Here is a 24140-nt window from a genome sequence, read left to right on the forward strand (position 1 = left end):
AAGTGATATATCAAACTACAGTTAAATCTTTAGGGGAATGCACTTGCTTCAGCAGCTCTATGCAATATATTTCCTCCAGTGTCTCCAAGATGGCCAGTGCAGCTGCATGACCTGCTACAATCAGCAACAAAAGTCTGGGGTTATCCTTAAGCTCAAAATTTCACGCACTGAGCTAGTGGGATCTGTGGATTGTGTCTCAGGTTTAAGGAACAAGATTTGTTACACTAGGACAGTTTTTTATCTGTTTATTGTGCCTTAATAAGCAGCATCAGTTTTGCAGAATTTCTGCACAAGTTTTTTCAGTGCAAGTCAGAACCACGCTTATTTTAAAGCTGAGCATACTATATACAACAGGAAGATACCATCTACGATTAGGGACAGTTCTTGTTAGCAGAGCGTACGCAGGACTTTCATAATCAAAGACTAAAAATAACCGTTGTGTGTGGCCAGTCAGGAGGATCACGTATTACAAGCCATAGTATTACAGGAACCTTTCAAAGACTTGAAGTGTCAGTCCTGCAGTCCTCCTAGAAAGATAATCTGCTTTAGATTTAGAAACCTCAGCACTGGAGAATCCACTACAGCTGCCGTTCAGCTGGTTAGTTACTCTTGCTATCTGCTTCCCATATCTGATCTACAATTAGCTAGCTTCAGCTGCTGCATGCCAGCCTGCCGGCTTAAAGAGCTATCTACAATCAGATGTCTGCGTTTAAGTAGCTGTCTCATTCAGTGCTCCAGAAAACAAAGCTGCTGTGCAAGATTCAAGTCTGCTTTCTGCAAAACCAGATTTAATTGATTTGGGAGGGATGGGGCAGGGGAGTAGTGTGAAGAAATGGCCACGATACTAACTGCTAGGATAGGCGGCTTTCATTTCCTGATTGCTGCTTTGACTCTAAAACCAACTGATGTCCTCCAGTGGCATGGATACAAATACAAGCAAATAGCCAAAGATGTGACCTCAAAGTAGTGTGACAAACAGATGACACTACACCTTCCATTTTAAAAATCTCGGTTCACCGAGAGCAGACAGCAGCAGTTCTTACAGTACTTGCTGACGTTCCTGGTACACAGCACTAAGTCACCTGGCAGAGAGCAGAAATGCGCATACAAAGGTAAATTCTTATATTAATCTGTCATACTGAATGTATTCACTACCCATGGAATCACAGAATCACAGAATGGTCAGGGTTGGAAGGGACCTCTGGAGATCATCCAGTCCAACCCCCCGGGCCAGAGCAGGGTCACCTACAGCAGTTGCACAGGACGGCGTCCAGGCGGGTTTGGAATGTCTCCAGAGTGGGAGACTCCACCACCTCTCTGGGCAGCCTGTGCCAGTGCTCTGCCACCCTCAAAGTAAGGAAGTTCCTCCTTATGTTAAGATGGAACTTCCTATATTCAAGTTTGTGCCCGTCACCTCTTGTCTTGTCACTGGGCACCACTGAAAAAAAGACTGTTCCTATCCTCCTGCCACCCTATTGCTATCAGAGAGGATGCTAGCAAACAACACGCACAATCCATATCTGATCAAAAAACATCATCCCTACAGGAAGACGAAAGCTCTATGCCCCATCCTCTCCCCCACTGCACCACCAGCCCAAACACCCACCTCTCCTCTCAGCTATCTGCCATGCGTGCCGTGCTTCAAGACAAGGTCCTGGTCCCTAGCGAAGCAGAACCAGGTGCTGCGCAAAAAGAAGTGAGAATAACAGCCCCCAAACAACCTGTACCACCACACCGGCTGCACCCCTGCGCATAGTAGTCTTCCCCTGCAGGCAGCACAAGAGTGCACAGCTGCAATCTCCCATGTATCACCTCCGCATTGTGAATGGTGTTTGAGGGTTATAGCCATAGTTTGGAATCGATAAGCAGTTCTCATACACAGCAAGCTGTGGTAAACCCCTAGCATGACATCAGTGCTACGTAGCTAGAAGAAAGGAACTAAAGAAGCAGCCCAAAACAGAAGGGAGGAAGAATTTAGGTCACCCAAGTTCTACCTGCCACTTAACTTCCCTCTCTTTGATAGTCTCCCTAGCATTTGAAAGCTGCTGCAAAAGTGACAGGAATCTCAGCAGAAAGCTCTGTCACACCTTGTCCCTGTGCAACGATTCAAAATTACCCTTTGAAGCAGGCAGCACCTATGCACAGTTCAATCACTGACAGCATAAAGCTGCGTGCAGTGCTTGGGTTTGGGCTCTGAAACTCATATCCCATCTCAGCTCATCACAGCTCAGAAAGCGTGGCCCAGAGAATGCAGTGCCAGGTCCTCCTCAGCCCTCGCACTACAAGGAAGAAATAGCAGGAGCTTAGGGTCAGAAGCATGGAGGATACATTTGTTGTGAATTTAAGCTGTGTTGCTGAAGATGTTTTGCTCTGCTTTGCATGTGTGTCTGTTCTGGGTGGTTTTCCTTGTGTTTAAAAAAAAATAGGCATACTTAAAGTCTGCTTTACAAAACCTCAGCAAATTAACACTGATCTTTTCCAGACAATTCTTCAAATGAATGTTCTGCAAATGCCTCCTCACAGCATGCAAAGATTTAGATACGCTGGAACTGGCTCCGCAAAGGATGCTCTCTAACAAGAAAAATTTAAGCACTGATACCAGTTCAATTTGCCGCTTTTTGATTTTAATATAAAAAGAAATACTTTCTGCAAGGAAAGATTCAGCTTTCATCACCAGAACCCTAGTACAGACTTTGTAGGCTAAGCCAATTCACAGATAAGCACTTTTCATAAACATTACATATTTCTTGGCTTACACAGGTTCTGGAGAACGAAAGAACAGGCTGTGCTGACATCTGGTGGCTTTCTCTGCAGACAAAGACAGTTTATGGCAATAGGTCTTGGCTTTTCACTGCATTTTTCTTTTTGGCATTCCTCATATAACTTCTCTCGTTTCCTTCCAAAATACAAAGCATTATGATAAAAACATTTTTGTTTCCACTGTGCAGTGGACAGTGCTGTGCTCCTGTAAAGCAAAAAGGGATCTTTTGTTGTGCACTATTAGTGACAGTGTGGAAAAGGTCTCCTCTTTGTTTCAAAGCATATTTCTTCATGAATACAAAGAAAAACGTACATTCATTGCCACAGGAAATGCTGCTATTGCATATCAGATGAGGTGCAAACCTAACCATTAAACCAGCAGCAAGAAGCAAAGGGAAGCGGCACATAAACATGCAAAGGTGCGTCTGTTTCTCTAACTCAATAGGAAAGTAGGTTGTAAGAAAAAGTCAATGTCCTGATAATATGGAAAGTAGCAAAGCTGTCTATTGGGCATTGTTGCTTGACTCAATAATTTGCAAATTTGTGCCAACTAGTACTACTAAAACGAAGTCATGGAAGGAGGATCGGGTGCCAACCCGGAAGACCGAGCTCAGTCCAAACTGTTCAATAAGCAGAAGTGTGCACTTGCCTTAAGCGTTTGTGATGCCTCCAGCCAACTGCCGTTGCTCTGAAGCCAGGATCCTATCAGTCATATGAGACCAAGAATGAGTATCGCGTGTTCTGGTTTTTCATTCTTGATCTCTGGACACTCAGGATTTCTCTGGCTATTCACTTCCAAGGACAGGACCCACAGACGTCCTGTCGTTGTTGTGGTAACTCTTGGACTGTTACTCACAAGCTCATTTTTAAGTAAATGGTCTGGATCACCTTTAAGACATAATGTTTACATCAGATAAAGCAGTTCCCCAACTTTAACCACAGAGCATATCAGATCTTTGGGGACTCCTTTATGCCATTGGTAACTGTCAACATTTAACTTAGCTATCCATGTCAGCAGTTTTCTTAGCTCTTGCTTCTTCAAGAGGCAACATAACTACCTACACAAACATCGTTGCATGCAGAAAGTATAACGTGACAAAAGTAAAAAAAAACAAGATGCCTATTCCAGCAGTTTATGAGTTCAATTCCAAAAGGTATTAAAATGCACCATTTCCATACATTTAGTGCTATAAAAAGCAGCACTACTCCAGTATTTCTGTGCCAAGAGTGTTGTACATTTGAGATTTTGCATGTTTATTCAGTTACACTGTTACCTTTTCTTCTTCTTCATGATAATTCTTAATTTCCTCCCCTTTCCTTTAGTACCTATTCTTCCACACCTCCTAACCAAAATTCCAGTCTCTCTGAAGTGATTTTTTTCTCTCTAAGAAACACCCAAGCCCCACACACACCCCTGGATTCTAGTCGGACTGCCTTTCCTAGCTACAGTGCTATAACCCAGGAGTTGTATCTTAATTTCGGCGTCCACTCGGGATGCTGTTCTTTTTGGTTAAAAAAAAAAAAAAAAAAGCTGGTAGAAGGCTCCAAGGACATCATACTGAAAGATGAATCCTTAGTAACCCCACAATGTCTAAGAATACTAGCAAAGCTACTTGACTTACCCCACTACACATAATGGAGAAGCCACCTTTGATTAACTGTAATTCAGTTAATAACTGAATTGATAACTGTAATACAGTTCATGATCTCTGCCAGGACAACAAAACATGGTACCAACTCTGTAGGTGGTTTCCTTCAATAGAAAGAGGATTTCATAACAGTATGGGAAAAGACATCACAGTCTTTAGTAATTTGTTAGCCAGCATTCACAGATTTCATTCAATATTCAGCAATCCTGTAATCAAACCTAATTTGACACAAGGCTATACCATATGCCACCAAAAAAAAAAAAATGTTGGAAGAGCATCTATCTTAAGTTCTCAGTTATTATCTATGGTTTCGTGGGGTTTATTTAAAAGAAGTGTTATTCAAGGTCCAATTAAAAAAAAAAAAAAAAACAAACGCAAAAAACATCAACAGTAGAAAAATGCTTCAGGAAGAAACCAGTTTACAAGTATGGCCAGTGAGAGCATTACAAAAGGATCTACTGTGCTGCTACAGAAAGGAGCCAATGAAGTGCCAACCAAGTTCACAAAGCAGTAGTTTAACTCTTCCCTTGGAAAGAGAAACTAATCTGGAGTGCCAGACACATCATTCTTGATTATCTGCATCAAAACATTTACCGATACTGTAGAACTGCTCTTTCACTGTGCCATACTTGATGTGGCACTGAACGTTTGTAACTGTACTAGCCCAGAAAGAATAGTTGTTAAAATTTGGTAAGTCTTTCAAACACAAACGCCTTAGAGAAAAGGGATCACAAAACCAATCCAAATCTGTCTGAAAGGGCTGGAGACCACATTCAAATCCCCAGAACAGGAGGAAAAGAATGACAGGGTTTGCTCAGTCTCAGAGCCTGAGTGTACTGACAGATGTCATCATGCCTTGGTAGGACAGTCTGAGCCATTGATCTCTCTGATATGCCATCTACTTCTTACAAAGTCACCTTCATTATTGTAAATTTGGCTGAACAAAGCTGGTATACTCTGGAGTACAATGCTTTGGCTTAAACTGTCCGAGAAGATGAGTACAAACTCCTATCAGTCAGATTAATACGCAAACATGACAGACTGCGTAAGAAGGTAGCTGAGACATGGGCCCATGTTTCGGGAGCAGGTACCAGCAACAGAAAGCCAGCCTGGACAGAAGGAGAGGGCAAGTGATAAGTTCCCCTCACAAATTCATCAGAGCGTGCATAACATTACAAGATAAAGATACAATCACCCTTTTAATCACAGATGACAAAATGGTAGACTACGTTCACAAGAGAATAAAACTCTGAAGCAAATCCGTTGGTGAGTAACACCAGCTACCAAAATCAGCCTAAACCAGGCAGTTGTCAGGAAGCATGAAGAAAATGAGGTGGGAACAATACATCTTTGGCCCTACATCTAAAGTAAAGAGAACTTTTATTTACATACTTTGGAAATCACACATCTGTTTTCACTATCATGTCAATAAAAAAAACACATCATCAAAGCTCTAGGAAACAGTAAGCTTACTTCTCTGGAGAGTCTCTTGCGGAAATGGTGTTGTCAGCTCTCACCCAGGGCTGAGGGTAGATGTGTGGGTCTAAAGCAGTGGCACAAGAGGTCTCATTTGATTTAGCAGAGCCTATACCCAAAAAGCCTGCTAAGGCAGAGAGTCAGCATCATTTCTATTACAGTGAAGAGAGGCTTAAAGACATAGTGTCCCATCTTGGTACCCCCTAAAAAGCAGTTTCATAAGCAGTATCCATCTAAAGGTACTTTACTGGATGCGTGATTATTTTTTCTTATTCTTGATTTGGTTAGTGTAGTAGGAAATCCTGGAATTACCAAGAACTAACGTATACCAACAGAGTATTCAGCTCTTGGAAAGCAGGAAAGAATCAATTCCAGTCTTGAAGACACGTGGCTCACAGACTGGGCCTCTCCTCGCAAAAATGCAATCAGGTTTTATTCTTAAAACTGAAACCATGAGCTTTCACTCCATTTGGGAAAATGCCCAATTCCTACTTATGCACACTGATGTCCTGGCAGAACTCGGATTGCTACCTCTTACATGACGGTGTCTTCACCAAGTAAAGCTAGAAACAGGCGAGCTGGTCCTTGGAACACAAAAGCCTCCCAACAGTCATTTGTCATGCAAAAGAGGGCTGGAAGAGAGTACAAAGGAAAGCATTCACCAGTGAAGAGCATGAAACACTGAAACACTTGCCAGTCTGCACCATTTAAACAAAAGAGACCAAACATAAAATGAGAAAAGTAAAGCTATGCCTTGAAACACAGAGATTCTCTTTGCAAGTTCTCTAAACTACCCAGTGATTTGGTCATAAAACGTTTCCATTTTCATTAGAACTTAGTACTGTGATGGGACTCACTGTGCACTGTAGAATCTCCATATGTAGCTAATGTCTGCTGTAGGATCACACCAAGAACGCATGTCACAGGCATCACAGATTGCACTGCCTGCATCGTAAGAGGCAAGCAAAGGAAAAAGAAATGCGAGAAAGAACAAAAGTCATTTATGTCCCCCAGTTTTCCTTCTCCCAGTCTTAGCATATTGACAGAAATTAATTTCTATAGGAAGGGAAATGCACTGTTTGCAAAGCAATCCTCTAGGATTTATTGATCTTTAAGAAAAATCTCATTAAGCAGAATAAGGAAAATTTACAACAGGTATGGGAAAACAAAACAATCTCTTGGGATCTTCACCAGGCCGAAACAGGATTAGCTTTGTAGTTTCTGTAATCTTCCTCACAGAAGAATGCTAATTCGGTCTCATTTGCTAGAACGAATAAAAAATTAAATATTTAGCACACCAGTAAATGAACCACCCAACAACCAGCTATTTAGCATGTTCGAAGACAACCAGCAACTTTTTGGTCAAGGACAATTATAAATCACCACACTTTCCCACCCCCCCATATTTTTGCAAGAAAGATTCCAGTATTAAAGATGTCATTTAACCTTGGTAAAAAGAAAACAAACAAACAACCAAAAAAAAAAAAACCAAACACAAAAAAAGAACCTGAATATATACAGGTAAATATGTACACAAGACCCCTCAATATTTGTTTAACACAGCCTCCCGAATTGTTTGTATAAGCATTCAGCAAATTAAGTGATTGCATTTGTAATGCCTTCAAATGCTAGAAAAATAATGACGCATGATTTTCTCTTTTTTTTTGTGCATTTTTCTGTTAGGAAAGGGAAAAAGAAACTATTTTTTTCCATTAAATTAGCCTGTAGGTATAATAATTTAATACTTAGAGGATCAGTAGAATATTTTACAGATCACTTTACATTCTCCCTCATGACCCATCAAAATATGTGTCTGAAGAAGTTAATTTTTTGCCCTGCTGATGATTAATTCATGAGGCTTCAACAATATGCAAAGTGAAAGACACAAATTGGCTTCTCCAGCAATACCTTCAAATACCTCTAATTATTCACAGGGGATATGGCAGAGCTAAAGGACCCACAAAGGTTCAGAGCAGTCACAATTCTTTCAACCCAGTAGGTCAAGGACTTCCTCTTCTAAAACAATAAGTCAGCAACATTACTAATTCAGAACAGAGACAAATCTTATGGAAAGCCTTCACAATTATTAAACATGGAATTCTTTAAGGTGCTGAGCCAATAAGTTCCACATTCGTTTTTTAAATTAAACCTGAAGTTAATGAAGTCTGCTGCCTGTCTTGTAAAAAAGAAAAAAAAAAAAAGAGCAGAAGGGGTTTTAGAATCTCAACTAGAAAACAGACAAGACTGTTTGCAATGAATACAGAACACTTTATTAACATACACCCCGCTTTAAAAGAAAAAAAAAAAAAAACAAACAGGCAAGCATTAACTTTGCTGACTAGATAATAACTGTAATAATAATCACTGCCACAGAGGCTTTCCCGAGGATACTTATCTAATGTCCTCATAATTTATAACTCTCTAAGCCCAATCCTGTAAAGTGCCAAGGGCAATCAATTGCAGCTTAGAAAAAACGTTCTGGGTGTCTCAGAATTTCCCAGATTTTCTCATGGCAATTCTCTGTTTTATTCCAGTAAATCTTGTCCAGACTAGATATTGGAAAAATGTAATGCGTCAATAGGAGATTTCAAATCTTCTTACTGATTTAAATGAAACTGTACAAAATGAGGACCAGTGGTATATGTTATCATACTGCACTTCCTTGGTTTACTGTTTTCCACTTCTTGTTGAAGAAGAAAAGTAAAATCTTCAAGATTTCATATCAAGATATGCTGGAACACATCAAAATTCAAAATGGCATAATGGCATGCTGCATTTTACAAATCAAGAGTTTTCCCAATACCCACTATAGACGAATGACTAACTGCTGTTAGATATTCTGAAAAAAAAAAAAAATAAAGGCAGCTTTAAATTGTTTTCTACCCTGAATAAGCCACCCCTTCTCTTTGTACAGAGACAAAGAACAGGCTGGTCTAATCCTATTTCCTTTCCCTGTAACATTTACTCTGATGTTTTGACACCTTTTTCGAGATCACATCTAACTGTTTTGCTGCTGTAGCTACAAACCTAGTTTCAAAGATGGATAATATATACAAATATTTATCAATACCTTTTTGAAAGAAGGCAGCTCTGGACATTGTCATTTCTAATTCAACATTTGGCACACTCATTGGTCCCTCTCCTGAACAGCATTCCCTCTTATGCCTTAGGTAGATAAAAATCATGCCTAAATGAATCTTCTGCTAACTAAATTACAAATCAATAAAACTTGAGTGCCAGTAATCCTTAATCCTCCTTCCAGAGGAACCTTTTTTTTTTTCCTCCCGATAAAAAGACCTGGTTTAGTACAAACAGCCAGAGAATAACTATCATTCACATTACAGGAATGCCCAAAGACCTTTAGGAAAGGTATACTGAGGCCAGTTGCAGTGCACCCCAGAGAAAAATGTTAAAGACACATCCTAAGTCACTTAAAACCAGAAAGTAAATGGCAGGAAACAAAAGAGCCAAGAAACCTATGGGAAAGAAATCCCATTCACTAGCTGGGGAGCAATCAGAGGGCGTCAGGAACAGGAGGGAGTTTTCTCTTTGAAACCCCTGCACTTAGAGCACTGGTAGTTATGCGTTACAGCTAGGCAAATCAGATTAAAATGAGCGAATGTCCATATCAAGGTGGAATGCAACTACATCCCTTAAGTACCCTGCTGCCACAAAGTCATTCAGCCACATTTATGAGAAGCCCAAAGGACATCCAGGGACCATGAATTTTATCATGACAGACATTTCTTTACATTACCAAAAGACATGCCCTATATGTAGTCCCCTGTCAAAATGTGAGAAATCAGGTCAAGTTTCAACTCTTTGCTATGTTCAGCACATTCTCTAAATGATACTGCTTGAGCTTTCCTGAGCAATCTGGCTATCAGGCACTGCATGCTGCACATTAAACAAATCTAATCTTATTTCATTATTCCATGCTGGTTCCACTACTTACATTTCTAACCAAAACATCAGTTTAAATGTTACTGATAAGACTAAGCAGACACGGTACTAATAACCTATCTGTCAATCATTTAAAATTACTCTCAGCAGAATTATAAGCATACCCTCTAAAAACCACAATTTGCATTCTGAACATTTGGAGTGCAGATACCTGCTGCCCTCGGTCCAATGATTTGAATGTACATTATCCCCCCCCTTCTTCCCTGAATAATTATCAAGTAGTGTAAAGAGCATCAGGAATAGCATTTACTTTTCAGCAGGCTATCCAAACATAATCAGCCAGTTATCAGTTTAATGACAACCACAATGAACAGCACCTTCAGTCAAAACAAATGTGCTCCTACCTACTCCAGCTGCTTTCAGTGTACTGTCTTCTTTCAAAATCAGTTTGTCATCATCTTCCAAACTCACTATAAGTTCACCAGTCTACAAATCAGAGAACCAGAATACAAAGATAATAAGAATTTACTGACTGTCTCTGCCCCAGTCTTGTTTGACAGAGCAGAGATCTGCCTGCATTAAAGCACGTAAAAGGGGAAGAATACAGCTAATAATCATACCTTAGATTTGTGTGCTTGGTGAATAATCTTCATTGTATCTGAAAGAAAACACAACGTTTTCCTTAAATAAGGCTTAATAGGCTGGTAACGCTGGAGAAGGCGAGACAAACAAAGGGGTAAGATTCAAAATAATTTATTATTAACAATTCCGTGTATTCAGTCTAAAGAGGAGAAAACATCCTAATTTCCCATTCCTACAACCACAATCTTAAACCAGTCAATCTAACATTAAGTTACCATATCCTATTGGGCTTCTGTCTGCTGGCTGAATTACAATAACTAACTAATGACCAGCCCAATTACCAGTCAAAACACATCAATTTAAATGCCAGTTAGGGTGTTTTGACCTAACAGGTTTTACACATGCAATTGGGGCAGGACAAACAGCATTTATGCAGTGACAACTACTACAGTTAAGTTGGTAGACAGCAAGTAATTAAGACACAGTAACCTGACCGCTCAGATCATTCCTTGAAAATGTCCTTACTATGAAGAAAGCACCCATGTAGACATTTTGTTAAGTCAGTCCATTTTCCATAAGCGTGTACAGCCTTTTTAATCCTATAACCTCTTCAGTAATACTTATCTCTGATGTTTGTGCAGTGTAGCACATTAAGAAATTACGCTATAGAAAAAAAAAAGAAATATCACTCCCCTGGCAATGTGGGCAGGGCTTTGTTAACAGAAGGGAAAAACAGGGGAAAATAATGTGGTCACTAATGCGACCAGATGAGTGCAAAGATCCAGAGGGAATGGAAGTCAAAAAATGCCCATGTGGTACTAAAAAAACCAAACAAAACAACACAAAACAAACACAAAAAAAAAAAAAACCAACACCAAAAACCTCAAACTCTGAAGCCTCTGTGTTTGAACAAATTCAGAATAACACATCAATCCCTTCCCAGCAAAGAAGAAAAACCGGTTATTTGCCTGCTCATTTTCTGTTCTAGTTTGGTTTTGTGCATTAACTGAACACTACATGTTGAAACAGTCTGGTAAAAGGATGCAAGAAAGTTAAATATAGGCTAAAACAACTTTCAAACTACCAAGAGCCAGTAATCAGATGTTCAGAATAACAGAAATCACATTCCCATTCAAAAGTTTGCTTCCATACCACTCTGGCCCATTTTGAATATTTTATTTAAAACACTACATAAGGTCAAAACTACTCTGTATTCCCACTAGAGAGGTCACTGAGAAGGCAGCCTTGGTATGCTGTAATAAGTGCAGTATTAGAAGAAAGACACATACTAAATTGCAATTACCAGGATCCATCTTGCATAGAAGCATTGCAGAAAGACTAAGTGATTACAGCAAAAATATACTGCAATCATGAAACCTTTCTACCACAGCAAATACAATCCAGCCTCTGCCTGTTAGTTTTAAACTCTCCGTGTACTTTGTCACATTCCCTTTTCTCTAGTCTTTGCTCATTCTCTGAGCTATTGTCTCAATTTACTTAATTTGTCTCAATTTACTTGTCTCAATTTGTCTCAATTGTCTCAATTTACTTAATTTACACAACTCTACCACTGGCATCCAGCAGTTCACTGTGTCTTCATCTGAGCTATTAAATGGCTTCTCTAACTCTGTTACAGAGACGGAACTGTGGTCTCTTCTCATCCCAGCTAAAACCTTATGTCCTCTCAATAGCCCTTGCTATTTCATTCCTGTTTAGTCCCACTCAATCATATTCCCAGATTTTTATCTTTCCTTTCCTGGTAATACATCTTCTGTGACAATAGATAAGAAATCACTTTCTAAGTCTGATTCTGTAAAGTATCTACCATCTTACTCCACATCCATGGGAAAAAAAGTATCTGAGAAGCAGCTTACGAGACAAGTTGGCACCCAGGCTGCCATCATCAGTGAAAATATGGCAATGACAGGGTAGGAAGATGAGAAGATTGACTGAGAAGAGTTCTAGACTGAGGAAAAGAATGATGTGTACAAAGAAATGCAAAAATGAAAGCCATAAGCTTTGAGATGTGAGTTAGAGCATCAAGCCGAGAGGAAAAATGTGATGGCATTATATATGATGTTGAGAGAACAAAGTGGTGCTGAATTCTGGAGAGAAGGAAGCCAACACAGGCAAGGTGAGAGATAGCCAGGTCCAAGTGAGATTTCTGGCACTGCCAAACAAAGCAGAAGGAAAAATCTGATTCTTACTGACACTATTCACACAGAAGTCTCACTGCCCTTTCATCACCAAAATACAAGAAAGACAGTTGAGCAGACAAGAGATGCCAAAAACATGAACCTGGATGATTCACAGCCCAAGGGGAAGGCGAGGAACTTGGCTTTGATTTTTCTGTGTGAAAATTTCCACAGATAGCACCATCCCACTAAAAGTAGGCCCCTACTAACTGGTGTAACAGGTTTTAAAGTTCTGTAGTGTTTTTCACCCACATTATGCTCAGTCCTACACAGCCAAATCAGGTGCTCAGCCACAACAGATGCCTTAGGAAAAAATAAACTGATGCTCTAAGTGCTGAAAGAACTAGCAGCAAGGATAGGCAACACCAGGAATACAAGTGATAACAGCTGTTGTAGATGGGAGACCCTCATCTAGCCAAAGCCATAGCATGAGCCAGCAGTGTGCCCAGGCAGCCAAGGCGGCCAACACCATCCTGGCCTGCATCAGGAATAGTGTGGTGAGCCGGACTAGGGAAGTAATCATCCCCCTGTACTCGGCACTGGTGAGGCCTCACCTCGAGTACTGTGTTCAGTTTTGGGCCCCTCACTACAAGAAGAACATTGAGGTGTTGGAGCGTGTCCAGAGAAGGGCTACAAAGCTGGTGAAGGGTCTGGAGGACAAACATTATGAGGAACGACTGAGGGATCAGGGGTTGTTTAGCCTGGAGAAGAGGAGGCTGAGGGGAGACCTTATCACCCTCTACAACTACCTGAAAGGAGGTTTTAGAGAGATGGGAGCTGACCTCTTCTCCCTGGTGACAAGTGATAGGACGAGAGGAAATGGGTTCAAGTTATGTCAGGGCAGGTTTAGATTGGATATTAGGAAGCATTTTTTCACTGAAAGGGTTATTAAACATTGGAATAAGCTGCCCAGAGAGGTGGTGGATTCACCATCCCTGGAGGTGTTTAAGAAAAGGGTAGATGAGGTGCTTAGGGACATGGTTTAGAAGTGGTGGTGTTTTTATCAGGGTAGTTTAATGGTTGGACTTGATGATCTTAAAGGTCCCTTCCAACCTCACTGATTCTATGATTCTATGTTAGGGGGAGGAAGGGCACCTCCAAATTCAAACTTACAGTTAGTTGTAGACCTTAAATAATATATTAAAAATAATAGCAATGTTCAAGTCCTTGCCACTTGGGTATTGTAAATCTTAATCCCTAACTCTTTTTCTGCTTTCATTTCGCACTGTTTTACCATCAGCAAGAACACAGAATGAAATGCTTGTTTGTTGGTTTGGGTTTTCTTTTTTTAATAGGCAAATCGAGTCTATTACCATTCACATGTATTAAATAGGTTCCTCATTCAATTCTTTGAATCACTGAAGAGGAAGCAGTTTGTCAACTCCAAGAACACGGGAGACAGGATCACTTGCAGCAAAACTCCAAGAGAACTTTCAGAATTGCCAAGTTTAGGAAAAGATATGTTACTGACATCCTAGTTAACAAACTCCAAGAAAGGAAGTAATTTAGTCTATTTTGAAAGTACATTCTGTCCCACACAGATGAATTGCACATGTTCATGCCAATCTTCACATAAAGGAAATATACACATAGCTTTACATTAGAGGATAAAGTCAGCCTAAATTTCACAACAGGCTATTTCATTCCGTCGGCTTGTATTTAAGAGCTTTCATATCTACTCTGAGCAAAGCTCCCCTGCTTCTCTTATATTGAGTAAATTATTTAAGTATATAAGTCTTAAGCATTTTCTATCTACTTCCTTCAGCTCCCACTTCACCATCCTTTCTGACTTTACAATTAGTAAATAGATCCTGAAATACATAAGCAGAGAACTACAATTTCAAAGCATTTGAGATCACAAGCTGCTTGCTAGAGTAAAAACAAGAGTTAAAAGGCACTTATAAAAGTAATAAAAAATTAATACCAAAACCCATCAGTACCAATTCGCAACTAGTGTATAACATGCAGCCTAATTCAAAGATTAATACAGAACTTCAAAATAATGGTCAAGTTCTGTAGACGTGATCTGAGTTACATAACCCCAGCTACAAGAGCTGGAAAGAATTGCAAGTGTAGGCAGGCACTGCCACCAAGACAAGTATTCTACAGCAGTTGTCTTCTAAATTGTAGAGAAACTGGTATAAAATACTATGTCTGCTTTTTACAGGAATTAAAACAAGAAAAAAAAAAACACATACCATACTTGTAATTTTTGAAAGGAGGAGGAAGTCCTGTTCTTGAAGGCACATCTATTAAAATAAAAGCATCAAGTTAACACAAAGTTGTCTTTTATTTATTTCCAGTATTTTATTTTCCAGTATTTTACGCATGCATCCTGGACATCCTTTACATCAAAATAAATCCACACCACCAGAGACTAGTTTGAGTACCAAATACTAAACCACAACCTTAGACTCAGATTTTATAGTTACTCCATATCTGATTAACTTCACTTGAGCATGAAGTCCCTCTGAAGAAAATGACCCATGAGGACAGCAAGTCAATGCTATTAGGATATGATCACAGAAGTCTGATCCTTCAGAAATCTGCCAGGAACATCCTGTTAATGGTTTGCACAGCATCTCTTCCTGCCTTATACAACCAGCTGACAACTGTCATTCATAACTGAATTGTTCAGTAAAAACAGCCATGCAAACCAGCTGCAAAAAGGAAGAAAATTAACTCTTTAGACGTGTGCAGGACACAGCCCATAAGCAACTGCAAGAACACTAACACCTTCCATGGTGCCAGTGTTCCCAGTGACACCCAGGGATTTAGAAGGCCCAGCCACCTGTGGGGTGCTCAGCAGCAAGGCAGCTAAACCCATCATTTCATCAATAGTTTAACAATTTATCTCAAACTCTCCCTTCAAAACAGATAACAGCAAAGGAAGGAACACAGCTTTTGTACTAGGAACAGCACTGTCCATCCATCTGTGGAATGAGGTTCCAAAAAGTCTTAAGACACCAACTTTGTCTCAAATAACAGTGAGTTTCAATTTCACAAATCAAAAGCAAGTTTCTTAGCATTGTTTTTTTATTTTATTCTTCATAACAGCAGTTGAACCATATGTTCTGAAAGTGCTTGCAGTTTTCTAAAAGCATCCTCAGATCCTGCCGTGCCTATCACTGTCTAGAAACTGCTGAACAAACAATACGGCTGTGAGGCCCAGGGCAATGTCCCAGGAGTTGCTCAAATGTTATCAGCTATAACAGTTCAAGACTTGTTTAAGCTGACTTCATGCAAAAAAATCATGATATTACTCTGCACCCTTTGAATGTCTCCATTTAGGTGTGTAGAAATACACCTGCAAGATTAGGGTAACACCCTAACAACTGAGTCTCTGCGTGGGCTGGTCTACGCTAATTAACTTTTAGATACGCTGTCACTTTCAACCAGACTTCTAAAATGTAAAGCCCATAGATGAGTAAATCTGTACCACAAAGCTCAAGATGGAGACAAACTCAGAAGCAAACATGCACAGTGAGACCTCACAGTGTCAAAAACAATTTTTCAAGATCCTCTCTTCTCACAAATAGCAAACAGACTTGTGTTCCCACATTCCACATATTGGTGTAGTTCCTAAGGATCAAAGGCTCTCTAAATTCTATTAATTTACTCCTGTTAATTTATGAATAGCTGCCTGACAGCACCACTCAAGGAGCCTGAGGCACTGAGCCAAATGGAGCAATGCCCTCCTCTCGACTAAAGATGGGGATTTGGGCAGGGGGAGAAGTCTTCCCAAATTTAAGCATGGCACAGTGACCATGGAAGCTCTTATTAACTCCAGACGTCTCATCCAAGGGAGGAGAGCACACAGGGGATGTAAACACAAATCTGGCATCTCTACCAAAGCCACAGAATTCCCATTCGTTTGTTCCCCTCCACTTTCTTGTGCAGACAGCAACACATGGGACTGAAACAAATGAATAAGACAACGGCCCCTTACCCTTCCGCACAAAATTAATGAACTGCTTTACTGTCTGATCCAAGTTAACTCCATGATACACCACAGGTCTGAAGTTCCGGTGTTCAAAAGAGCGAACAAGACGGACTGTGATGGTTGAGCTTTCTGCTGACATGAGAATTAATTCTGAATAACCTGGAAAACATTAAAGAGAGGAATTATTGCCTTTCCTTTGTGTACAAGCACAGCTAGAAAACAAGGTGCAGGTGGGCCTCGTGCAAAGATTAAAACATGGCGAGAAATTCAACAGCATTATTTCTTTCAGGACTTCACCTTTAGTATTTCTACAGAAGCAGTAACAAGATCTCAAAACAAACAGGGTTACCTAGGATATTATTGATACTGCACACCAAACAGTCCAGTATTTGTACCCATGCTGTGTAATAGAGCACCAGACTCCCTATTAAACAGGCAAAAATGTTATGGATAAATGCAAGTATGTCATTGGGGTTTTACGTGACTGCAGACTTTACCTGCTGGGTCAGTAACCTTGTGTTCTAAAAGAATGTACTAACATGAACAAAACCAAAACCTTTTTAATATACTTATGGTGTAGAGAGCATAATGCCCTGAAAAATGCCTAAGCTCTTACACAACGCTCGTTTTCACCTCCCTACAGAAAGTAGAAAAACCTCCCCCGCATAACACATGCAAATAATTCTCCTGGTATACTACTACATAATTAAGGGGCTTAATTTAATTTATAATAGTAGGTCTCTAGAACGGCTCTACAGGGCTTATACTACTTTAACAGAGAGCAGAACCTACAATGGAGTGGCCTTATCAACCTGAGCTCCTCTTCAAACAGGCCCACACATTGTTCCCTTGGGTTCTTTCTCTCCACAGGAAAAAGAGCTATTTCCTACCTCAGCAATCTCCTCTATTTTTGGTGCTGGGTATTCCTCAACAACCTTGTTTTCTGGTCCCATGCTAAACTGCTGTAGCTGCTGCAGCAATAAGCAAAAACTGCAGTCCAAGTGCTGCAACATCAGTCAGGGGCACAGCACAACCTCTACAACTCCTTAGCAGCCATTTCAGTCACCACTTCCAGACCTGCAAGGGATTGTCTTACCTGTTCATCCCTTTATGGTTTTTATTTTTGTGTGTGTGTCTTCCCCCCCCTTTTTTGCTAGGGAAGGGGGGTAGATTATTTAAGCGCCCCACCATCATGCATGTATCCAGGTACCTCTCGGTCTTTGCTGTATTTGTCCTAGCTGTATCCTGGCAAAGTAAATCAGCAATATTTTCTTCACATACTTTCTGCAGAACGGGGACACAGACCTTCCACACCACAAGGCAACTTGCTTTTACATCCTCTTGGTTAATAATTCCCAAGCCATTCTCATTGTAAATAAGCTGTGATTCACAAAAAACCCGATGCCAATCAAGAAAAACATACTTTGCACCTGAAGATAACTAGATTTACATTAAACAGCAAAGATGGATATTTTCTTGATGCTATTCCACATGGGCTCGAGATCTGGAGGGCACAGTACAGGTTAAAGAAGAGGGGACAGCGTTCAATTCACTTTCTCCTGAGCAGCGTGGAAGAACGCGGCAGGAATACAGATTTGAGAACACCACAGACAATTAGAAATTGCCGATTGTTCACATTCAGACCCAAGAGACTGATCCCATTTAGGGCCGGGGCCAGGTACTACCCAGCGCCTGCTCAGGGACAACAGGGCAGGTTCTCCTCAGGGCGCTGCACGGATCAGCGGCGCCGATGGTCACTATCTCTCGAGAGGCAGAACCTCCCCCGGGCCTGCCAGGCTCCCGCCCGCCGGCAGCAGCGCCGCGACCCACGGCGGAGGGCCGCCCGGCCCAGCACGTCTCTCCGAGCCCAAGCGCCCTCCCCTCAGCCCCCACACCGCCCTGTCCCACCCGAAAGGGACCATAACCGGCCCTCAGCCTTACTACCGACTCCCCCGCCGGCGTTTCCGGGTCCTCTGCTGGCCCCGCCTCACACAGCCCCACCAATCACGTCCTTTCGGTGCCACCCACCGCCCCGCAGGATTGGCTGTAAGATGCCCTATCCCCGCCTCCCGAAGCCCTCCCGTTGGGCAATATCCAGACTCACCGCTCACGCTAGCGGGCGTCGCGCCACCACTTTCCGAAGTCCGACCCCTCCGCGCCGCCCTCGCATTGGCCCTTTGCCTGGCTTCTCCCGCCCCCGCCAGGCGCCGATTGGCGCCGTGTTGCCCGTGGCGCTGGGATTGGCCAGCCAGCTCTCTGGTGAGGGGTGAAGCGCCGAGCGGCGGGGGCGGTGCGGCAGACGCCGGGGGGGTCGGGATCGAGCCGGGCTCGTCGCCATGTCTGAGGTACGGGCTGCGCCGGGGGGCGGCTTGTGGGGAACTAGGGGGGGCGGTGGGGGCCGGGTATGCTTCTCTTCCCTCTTGTTTGGCGGTAGCAGCCTGCGGGTACTCACCCCTGTCCCGCCCTGGGGCCTTCTTCCCCCTTCTAGGCCGCGTTTCAGAAGGCCGCTGAGGAGGTGAAGCAGCTCAAGTCCCAACCCACGGACCAGGAGATGCTGGACATTTACAGCCACTACAAACAGGCCACGGTGGGCGACGTGAACACGGGTCGGTACCGCCTGGGGCCCTGCCCTGTCCTCTGTGCCCCCGCTTGCGGCCTGAGGCTGAGCAGGAGACACTTTGGGAGGCAAAACCTCTCCCTTATTGCGTGTCTCGCTTCGTGCAATCCTGTGGTTTAGCAGAAATGACTCAATACCGACTTGGCATGGATTTGTATGCAGGCAGGCATAGGCTGACCCGATAAGGGTTTGTGCAACTTGTGGTTTTTAGATTAACCCAGCTGCAGTTGTAGAAATCATATAGCAACAGTCTGGGAATCCTTTGTGTTAGCTTTGTGCAAATGTTGGGTATGGGATTTTTGGAGACCTCTATCAGTAAGTAGCTGCCTAGGTCAAGGGATGCTGCTTTAATGCAAACACTTTTCAGTGAAACAGCCTTTAACAGCAAAGCAAACTATACACGTATGGAATTGCAATACTTTGGGGGGGGGGTAATTTGTTTAAACTGGATTGGCTACTAAAAATAGTATTGGAAAGCTAAAATGGAAGAACATGATAACTTTTATAGGAGCTGCAATTAAATATCACATCTTGAAAGGACTAGCAGAAATATCTCTGCAGGTGCACTATGCAAAATCTCCTGTTTGCTACGCTTCTGTCCCTGGCAGCTCAGCCTAGAAATAAGAATGAATCCCGTCTCTACTGACCTTGTGTAACACTAGAATTAGAAAGGAAAAAGGTCACTTATTTGGAGCACTGGGCTCCTGACCCAGTTGCTGGTGAAATTTATTGGGTGTTGATTGAATTCAAAGCTGGCAGTGAAGTTTACAGGAAATGGTAAGTATGGGTGCTTGCGGTCTCTTTTTCCCCAAGATGGGCAGCACTGAGGGAGGAAAGAACTGACTTTGGTTTTAAGATATGATCCTTTTGGTGTGGCTGGACCTTAGTGTTATTAACATTTGCCAAAGTGAAATGGTGCTATAGAGCTGTTAATATACCAACATTTGTGTAAGTCGCTGCATTCTTGTGGAGCAGTAGCTAACAGGAGTTAGCCAGAAAAGCAATCTGTGCAAGAGTGAGCTAGTAGGGATTTTTGTTGGAGAAAAGTGGAGCTGCCAACTAGCTCTGCAGGTCACATTGCCATGTGAGCAGCACAAGGGTATTTTTGTGGCTAATGTACAGGCTACTGTCCAATTCCATTTGTTAATACTAAGAGTTGTCTTTAAGGAGACAATGAAGAAGTAAAAACAGAGAGGACTTTATGTGAAGAATAACCATATACGCATCCATATCTCATTAATTTATTCTCTATTTAGCTACAGCGTGGCCTGTAATGAAGTGAGTTAGAATTCGGTGCTTATACCCCTAGATGACAGAACAAATGAAGAGCTATATGTTAGAAATATACCATTAACTTGATGATAACGAGGTCTAAGCTGTGTGCTACTAGCTTTTGGTTTCATGTCTTTACGTGTAATGGACCTTAGGGCATTTCTGCTTTACTTTAGAGCTGATGATGTTCTTTAATCAGATGGCTGTCATGCAACAGCAGTCTCTTCAGAAAGTACGATAAAACCAAATCACAGTATTTGGTGCTCTTCTGCTCAAATGCTCCTGTCTTAAGGGAACTTGACAGAGACAATCTCTGTGGCCACTGATAGTATTCCAGCATGCTCCCTTCAGCATCAGAGGTCATCTCTTGACTACAGGTTAGTAATAGGCTGCAGAGGTGATCCACTGTGTTTTATCATAGTTAAGAGCTAAATAGCCTTTGGGAAAGGAGTAGGTGTTACCTACACCCAGACCACACAAACTAATTCTGCTGCTTATCCTGTCTTTCTTAGACCGCCCTGGTATGCTGGACTTCAAAGGCAAAGCAAAGTGGGATGCCTGGTATGCATTGAAAGGTAAGTGTCTGGTAAAAAAATAACAATTGATAAACAAAGCCCCAGGCAAACTACTCAGAAAAGCGTATGTGGTTCAGCAAGAAATAAAATAGCGTTCCCCTGTAAGACAAGAATTCTAAAAGTTGAGAATGCCAAATCAATAAACTGTTACTTTTGATTACCTCTGCAAGGCAGGAGTAATCCTGAAAAATGTAGCCTGTGTGAAAGGAAATTATGGTGCAAAATTCCCAGCTGGCCCAAGATGTTACACAAAGGAGAACTGTAGCAGCAGCAGAAACCTAAGTCTGTTTTCCAGGTCACAGGCTCGTACCCCAGAGACTGAGCTCTCCCTCCGGTTGTTGTTTCTTCTAAAGCTTTCCTATCTGGAAGATGCAGCCAGGCTCTCTGCTCTAAATGAGGAGTGGCCTAATCTATGAAAACAGGGTTTTCTGATGTTTTTGAGGAGCCAACACTACATCTAAATGCAGTCTAAGTTGATTGAATAGCTTTCCTGTAATAATTGTGAATGGCATTAATAGAACTAATACACTGTTTAGTTGCTGTCTATACAACTATAACTTTGCATCAAACACTGTTTTCTCATGACTGCTGAACACATTTATTTAAAACTTTAATACTAGATTCACAGCCAAGTGACCTTCATGGCTTTTTTGCTCTCTGGTAACATGCAGCTACATGCTGTAGCAGGGAATTGTGACTTGCATGCAAAAGGTATCAATCTGTAAAAGGTGTCTGACTGCTTCCTGTGTTCTGTCCTTCAGGAATGTCCAAAGAAGATGCAATGAAAGCTTATGTAGCAAAAGTGGAAGAACTAAAGGGCAAATACGGCATCTGAGGACTGGATATAACAGCCACTTGCACACACCTGAAACATGCCTTATTTCTAATACTGTGGAAAACTGGTTTCTGAGAATAATTTTAAATACCTAGTGTATTATAGTTGGTTCTCCTCGTGCCTGTAGTTCAGGGGAAGCTGTGTACCCACCTAATGTACTGACACGTTATAAATTCCTTCTGGGAACAAAATCTGGAACTCATTAAAGTGCATTTGGTACTTTAGCTGTTGTGGTGGTCATCCCTTAGAGGTTATTCTGAGCTTGTGCCTTAATTGCCATGTTGCAGCTGGCAAACACTTCTGTGTGAGGCACAAACCAACCTCTCCGGCCCTTCTGCCACTAGAGGGGGCTCAGTAACCGGTTTCGTGCAACGCGGACTTGTGTCAGAGCCAAAGCAGTGATGTCTGATACTGCTGCACCTCCTTTCTTGTGTAGATAAAGGGCAACCCACAAAAGCTTGAGCACCACAGAGATTACCGTGGACAGGCTAGGTCTTGTGCTGTGTATACTAAGAAGAAGGTGCTTGATATTTGTTGCCTGGGGTTTTCTGTAACTTGCTCAACAATTGTCAAATCATCTTTCTAAAACACTTCTTGAAGATGTTATTCACCAACAACAGTGGGTTCTGGAGAGAAGGCAAATACTCGGTAGTTGAATACAAAACCTTCTTTGTGAAAGAGAAGGTTCTGCAGACAGTGGTGGTGTTCATGACCTTGATACTGTACTGCTATAAATACAGAGTGCTGGTGTTGTGGTGAATTGAGTATAAATTGGCTTAATGCTTATAATGGTGTTCAAACGGGAAGATTTACAGTGATCATCAGCAAAAGTTTTGTACAAAATCCACAGTTGTGACCATCTCTAGTAGGCTTTTAACAGACTATGCTAGGCAGACCAGAACGGGTAAGAGTTGCTGAGGCCAGAAAGGGAGACTGATTTTAAAATGTGGCAGTGCAGTATTCCAGCATAGAGCATGTGAGAATAAAGTCACAACCTTATACAGGAATAAGGCATTCTAATTCCTGCTGTATTGGTTAGCATCTGAACAGGTAAGGGCTTCAAATCAAACTGCCTTCAGATAAGCGATTTATAGAAATACATAGGGATGAAACCTATCATTGCCTATCTTTCCAGGGAAGTACATACTTGTGTATTAAGTAACACAGGCTTTGCTGTGTGTCTTATCTAATGTGTATGTTCTTTTCTTATGCCTCTGGTAAGAGATGGAGAGGGCTTTCCCTTGCATGCTTTCAAAAATTATAACTCCCCCCTTTGCTATTTTTAATGGGTAATGCTCTTAGAACTACTTGTTCACCTTTTAAAATATGTTAGACTAAAGAAGGGTTTGGTCACTGTTCTCATAAGAAAAAAGGTTGCTTATTCTTGTTCTTCTGGGTAAGTAATATAAGCATTAGGGTTTTTTACCTCTTACAGCCTCTGTAAATTATTTGAGATTGCGTTAGTTACATTCAACTTGCAAAAGAGGGGTAAGAGCAGATCTTCAGCATAAGAGATGACTTGAGCTGTTTGCCAGCCTTGAGTTCCACAGGCAGCTCCATCTTCACAACTGTATTTTGTGAAGCTGGTTATGCTTGGAGGATTCTGCCAACCTGTAGCAGAATGTAACTCGTGCTGGCAAACGCTTCCACTTCTGCTCTTGTTTGCTGGCAGCTGATGTGCTGTAAGCGTGCCGTGCTCTGCTAACGTGCTTTCAGTCAAAACAGGTGTGTTCAGAATTTTTGACTGCTAAAGCAGTGGAATTGGATTCTGTCTAAAGAGTGGGCTGGGAGTAGCAAGTTCTATATCCCAGACCTTGTTTGGCTTTATTTGCCCTGTGAGACTTAACTAATGGTCACAGTGCTGCTCTCCTTTCTCATACCTGGCTGGCATTAGGAAAACATTGCTATGTACGCAGTGCTTATCCCAGAGAGGGACTGGTCTTGGCCAAACTTATATATATTGCCTTGTACTTAAAATTGATGCTGTTTGCCACTCTGTAAGAGTGATGGGGAGAACTCTGCCTTGAATGTCTTTATTTGGATACTTCATTTTTACTGTAGTAACACTCTCTTCCTTCTTGGGGCTTCACCTTCCTTAGGAAAGTAATGTCAGTGGTCTTACTATTTGAAGTAAGCTGAAAAACTCAAGTTGTGGAAGTAAGAGACTGTACAAAAAGCATTAAGGCAGGAACAAAGGTACTGATGTCTGTGCACGGGCTTTGTGACGAAGCAACAACGCAACAGTTAGCTGCACAGCTGTTAACTGTGGGTACTGCCACTGCAGGGAGAGGGTTGGAAAAGGCTGAACTGAGTTGGAGGGCTGTTTGTTTAGC

At 41.8% G+C, this 24140-nt stretch overlaps 2 protein-coding genes across 2 annotated transcripts; one reads left to right on the forward strand and one right to left on the reverse strand.

Annotated features, from left to right (window-relative positions):
- Window positions 1-7001: 7001 nt before the first annotated feature.
- Window positions 7002-18009, reverse strand: LOC309672829 (UPF0538 protein C2orf76 homolog). The gene is made up of 6 exons (XM_082484439.1): window positions 17719-18009; window positions 16515-16667; window positions 14764-14814; window positions 10409-10446; window positions 10193-10274; window positions 7002-7149 (listed from the first exon to the last, which is right to left on the reverse strand). The coding sequence occupies exons 2-6, from the start codon at window positions 16645-16647 to the stop codon at window positions 7073-7075; spliced, it is 381 nt and encodes a 126-aa protein (XP_082340565.1). The 5' UTR covers window positions 16648-16667; window positions 17719-18009; the 3' UTR covers window positions 7002-7072.
- A 730-nt stretch (window positions 18010-18739) lies between these two features.
- On the forward strand, window positions 18740-22025 carry DBI (diazepam binding inhibitor, acyl-CoA binding protein). Its single transcript, XM_082484440.1, has 4 exons — window positions 18740-18853; window positions 18997-19114; window positions 20910-20972; window positions 21734-22025. Exons 1-4 carry the CDS (start codon window positions 18845-18847, stop codon window positions 21805-21807), a joined length of 264 nt encoding a protein of 87 aa, XP_082340566.1. The 5' UTR covers window positions 18740-18844; the 3' UTR covers window positions 21808-22025.
- The last annotated feature ends 2115 nt before the right edge of the window (window positions 22026-24140 follow it).

Source organism: Vanellus vanellus (assembly GCF_965231255.1).
Source record: "Vanellus vanellus genome assembly, chromosome: 5".
NCBI lineage: Eukaryota > Metazoa > Chordata > Aves > Charadriiformes > Charadriidae > Vanellus > Vanellus vanellus.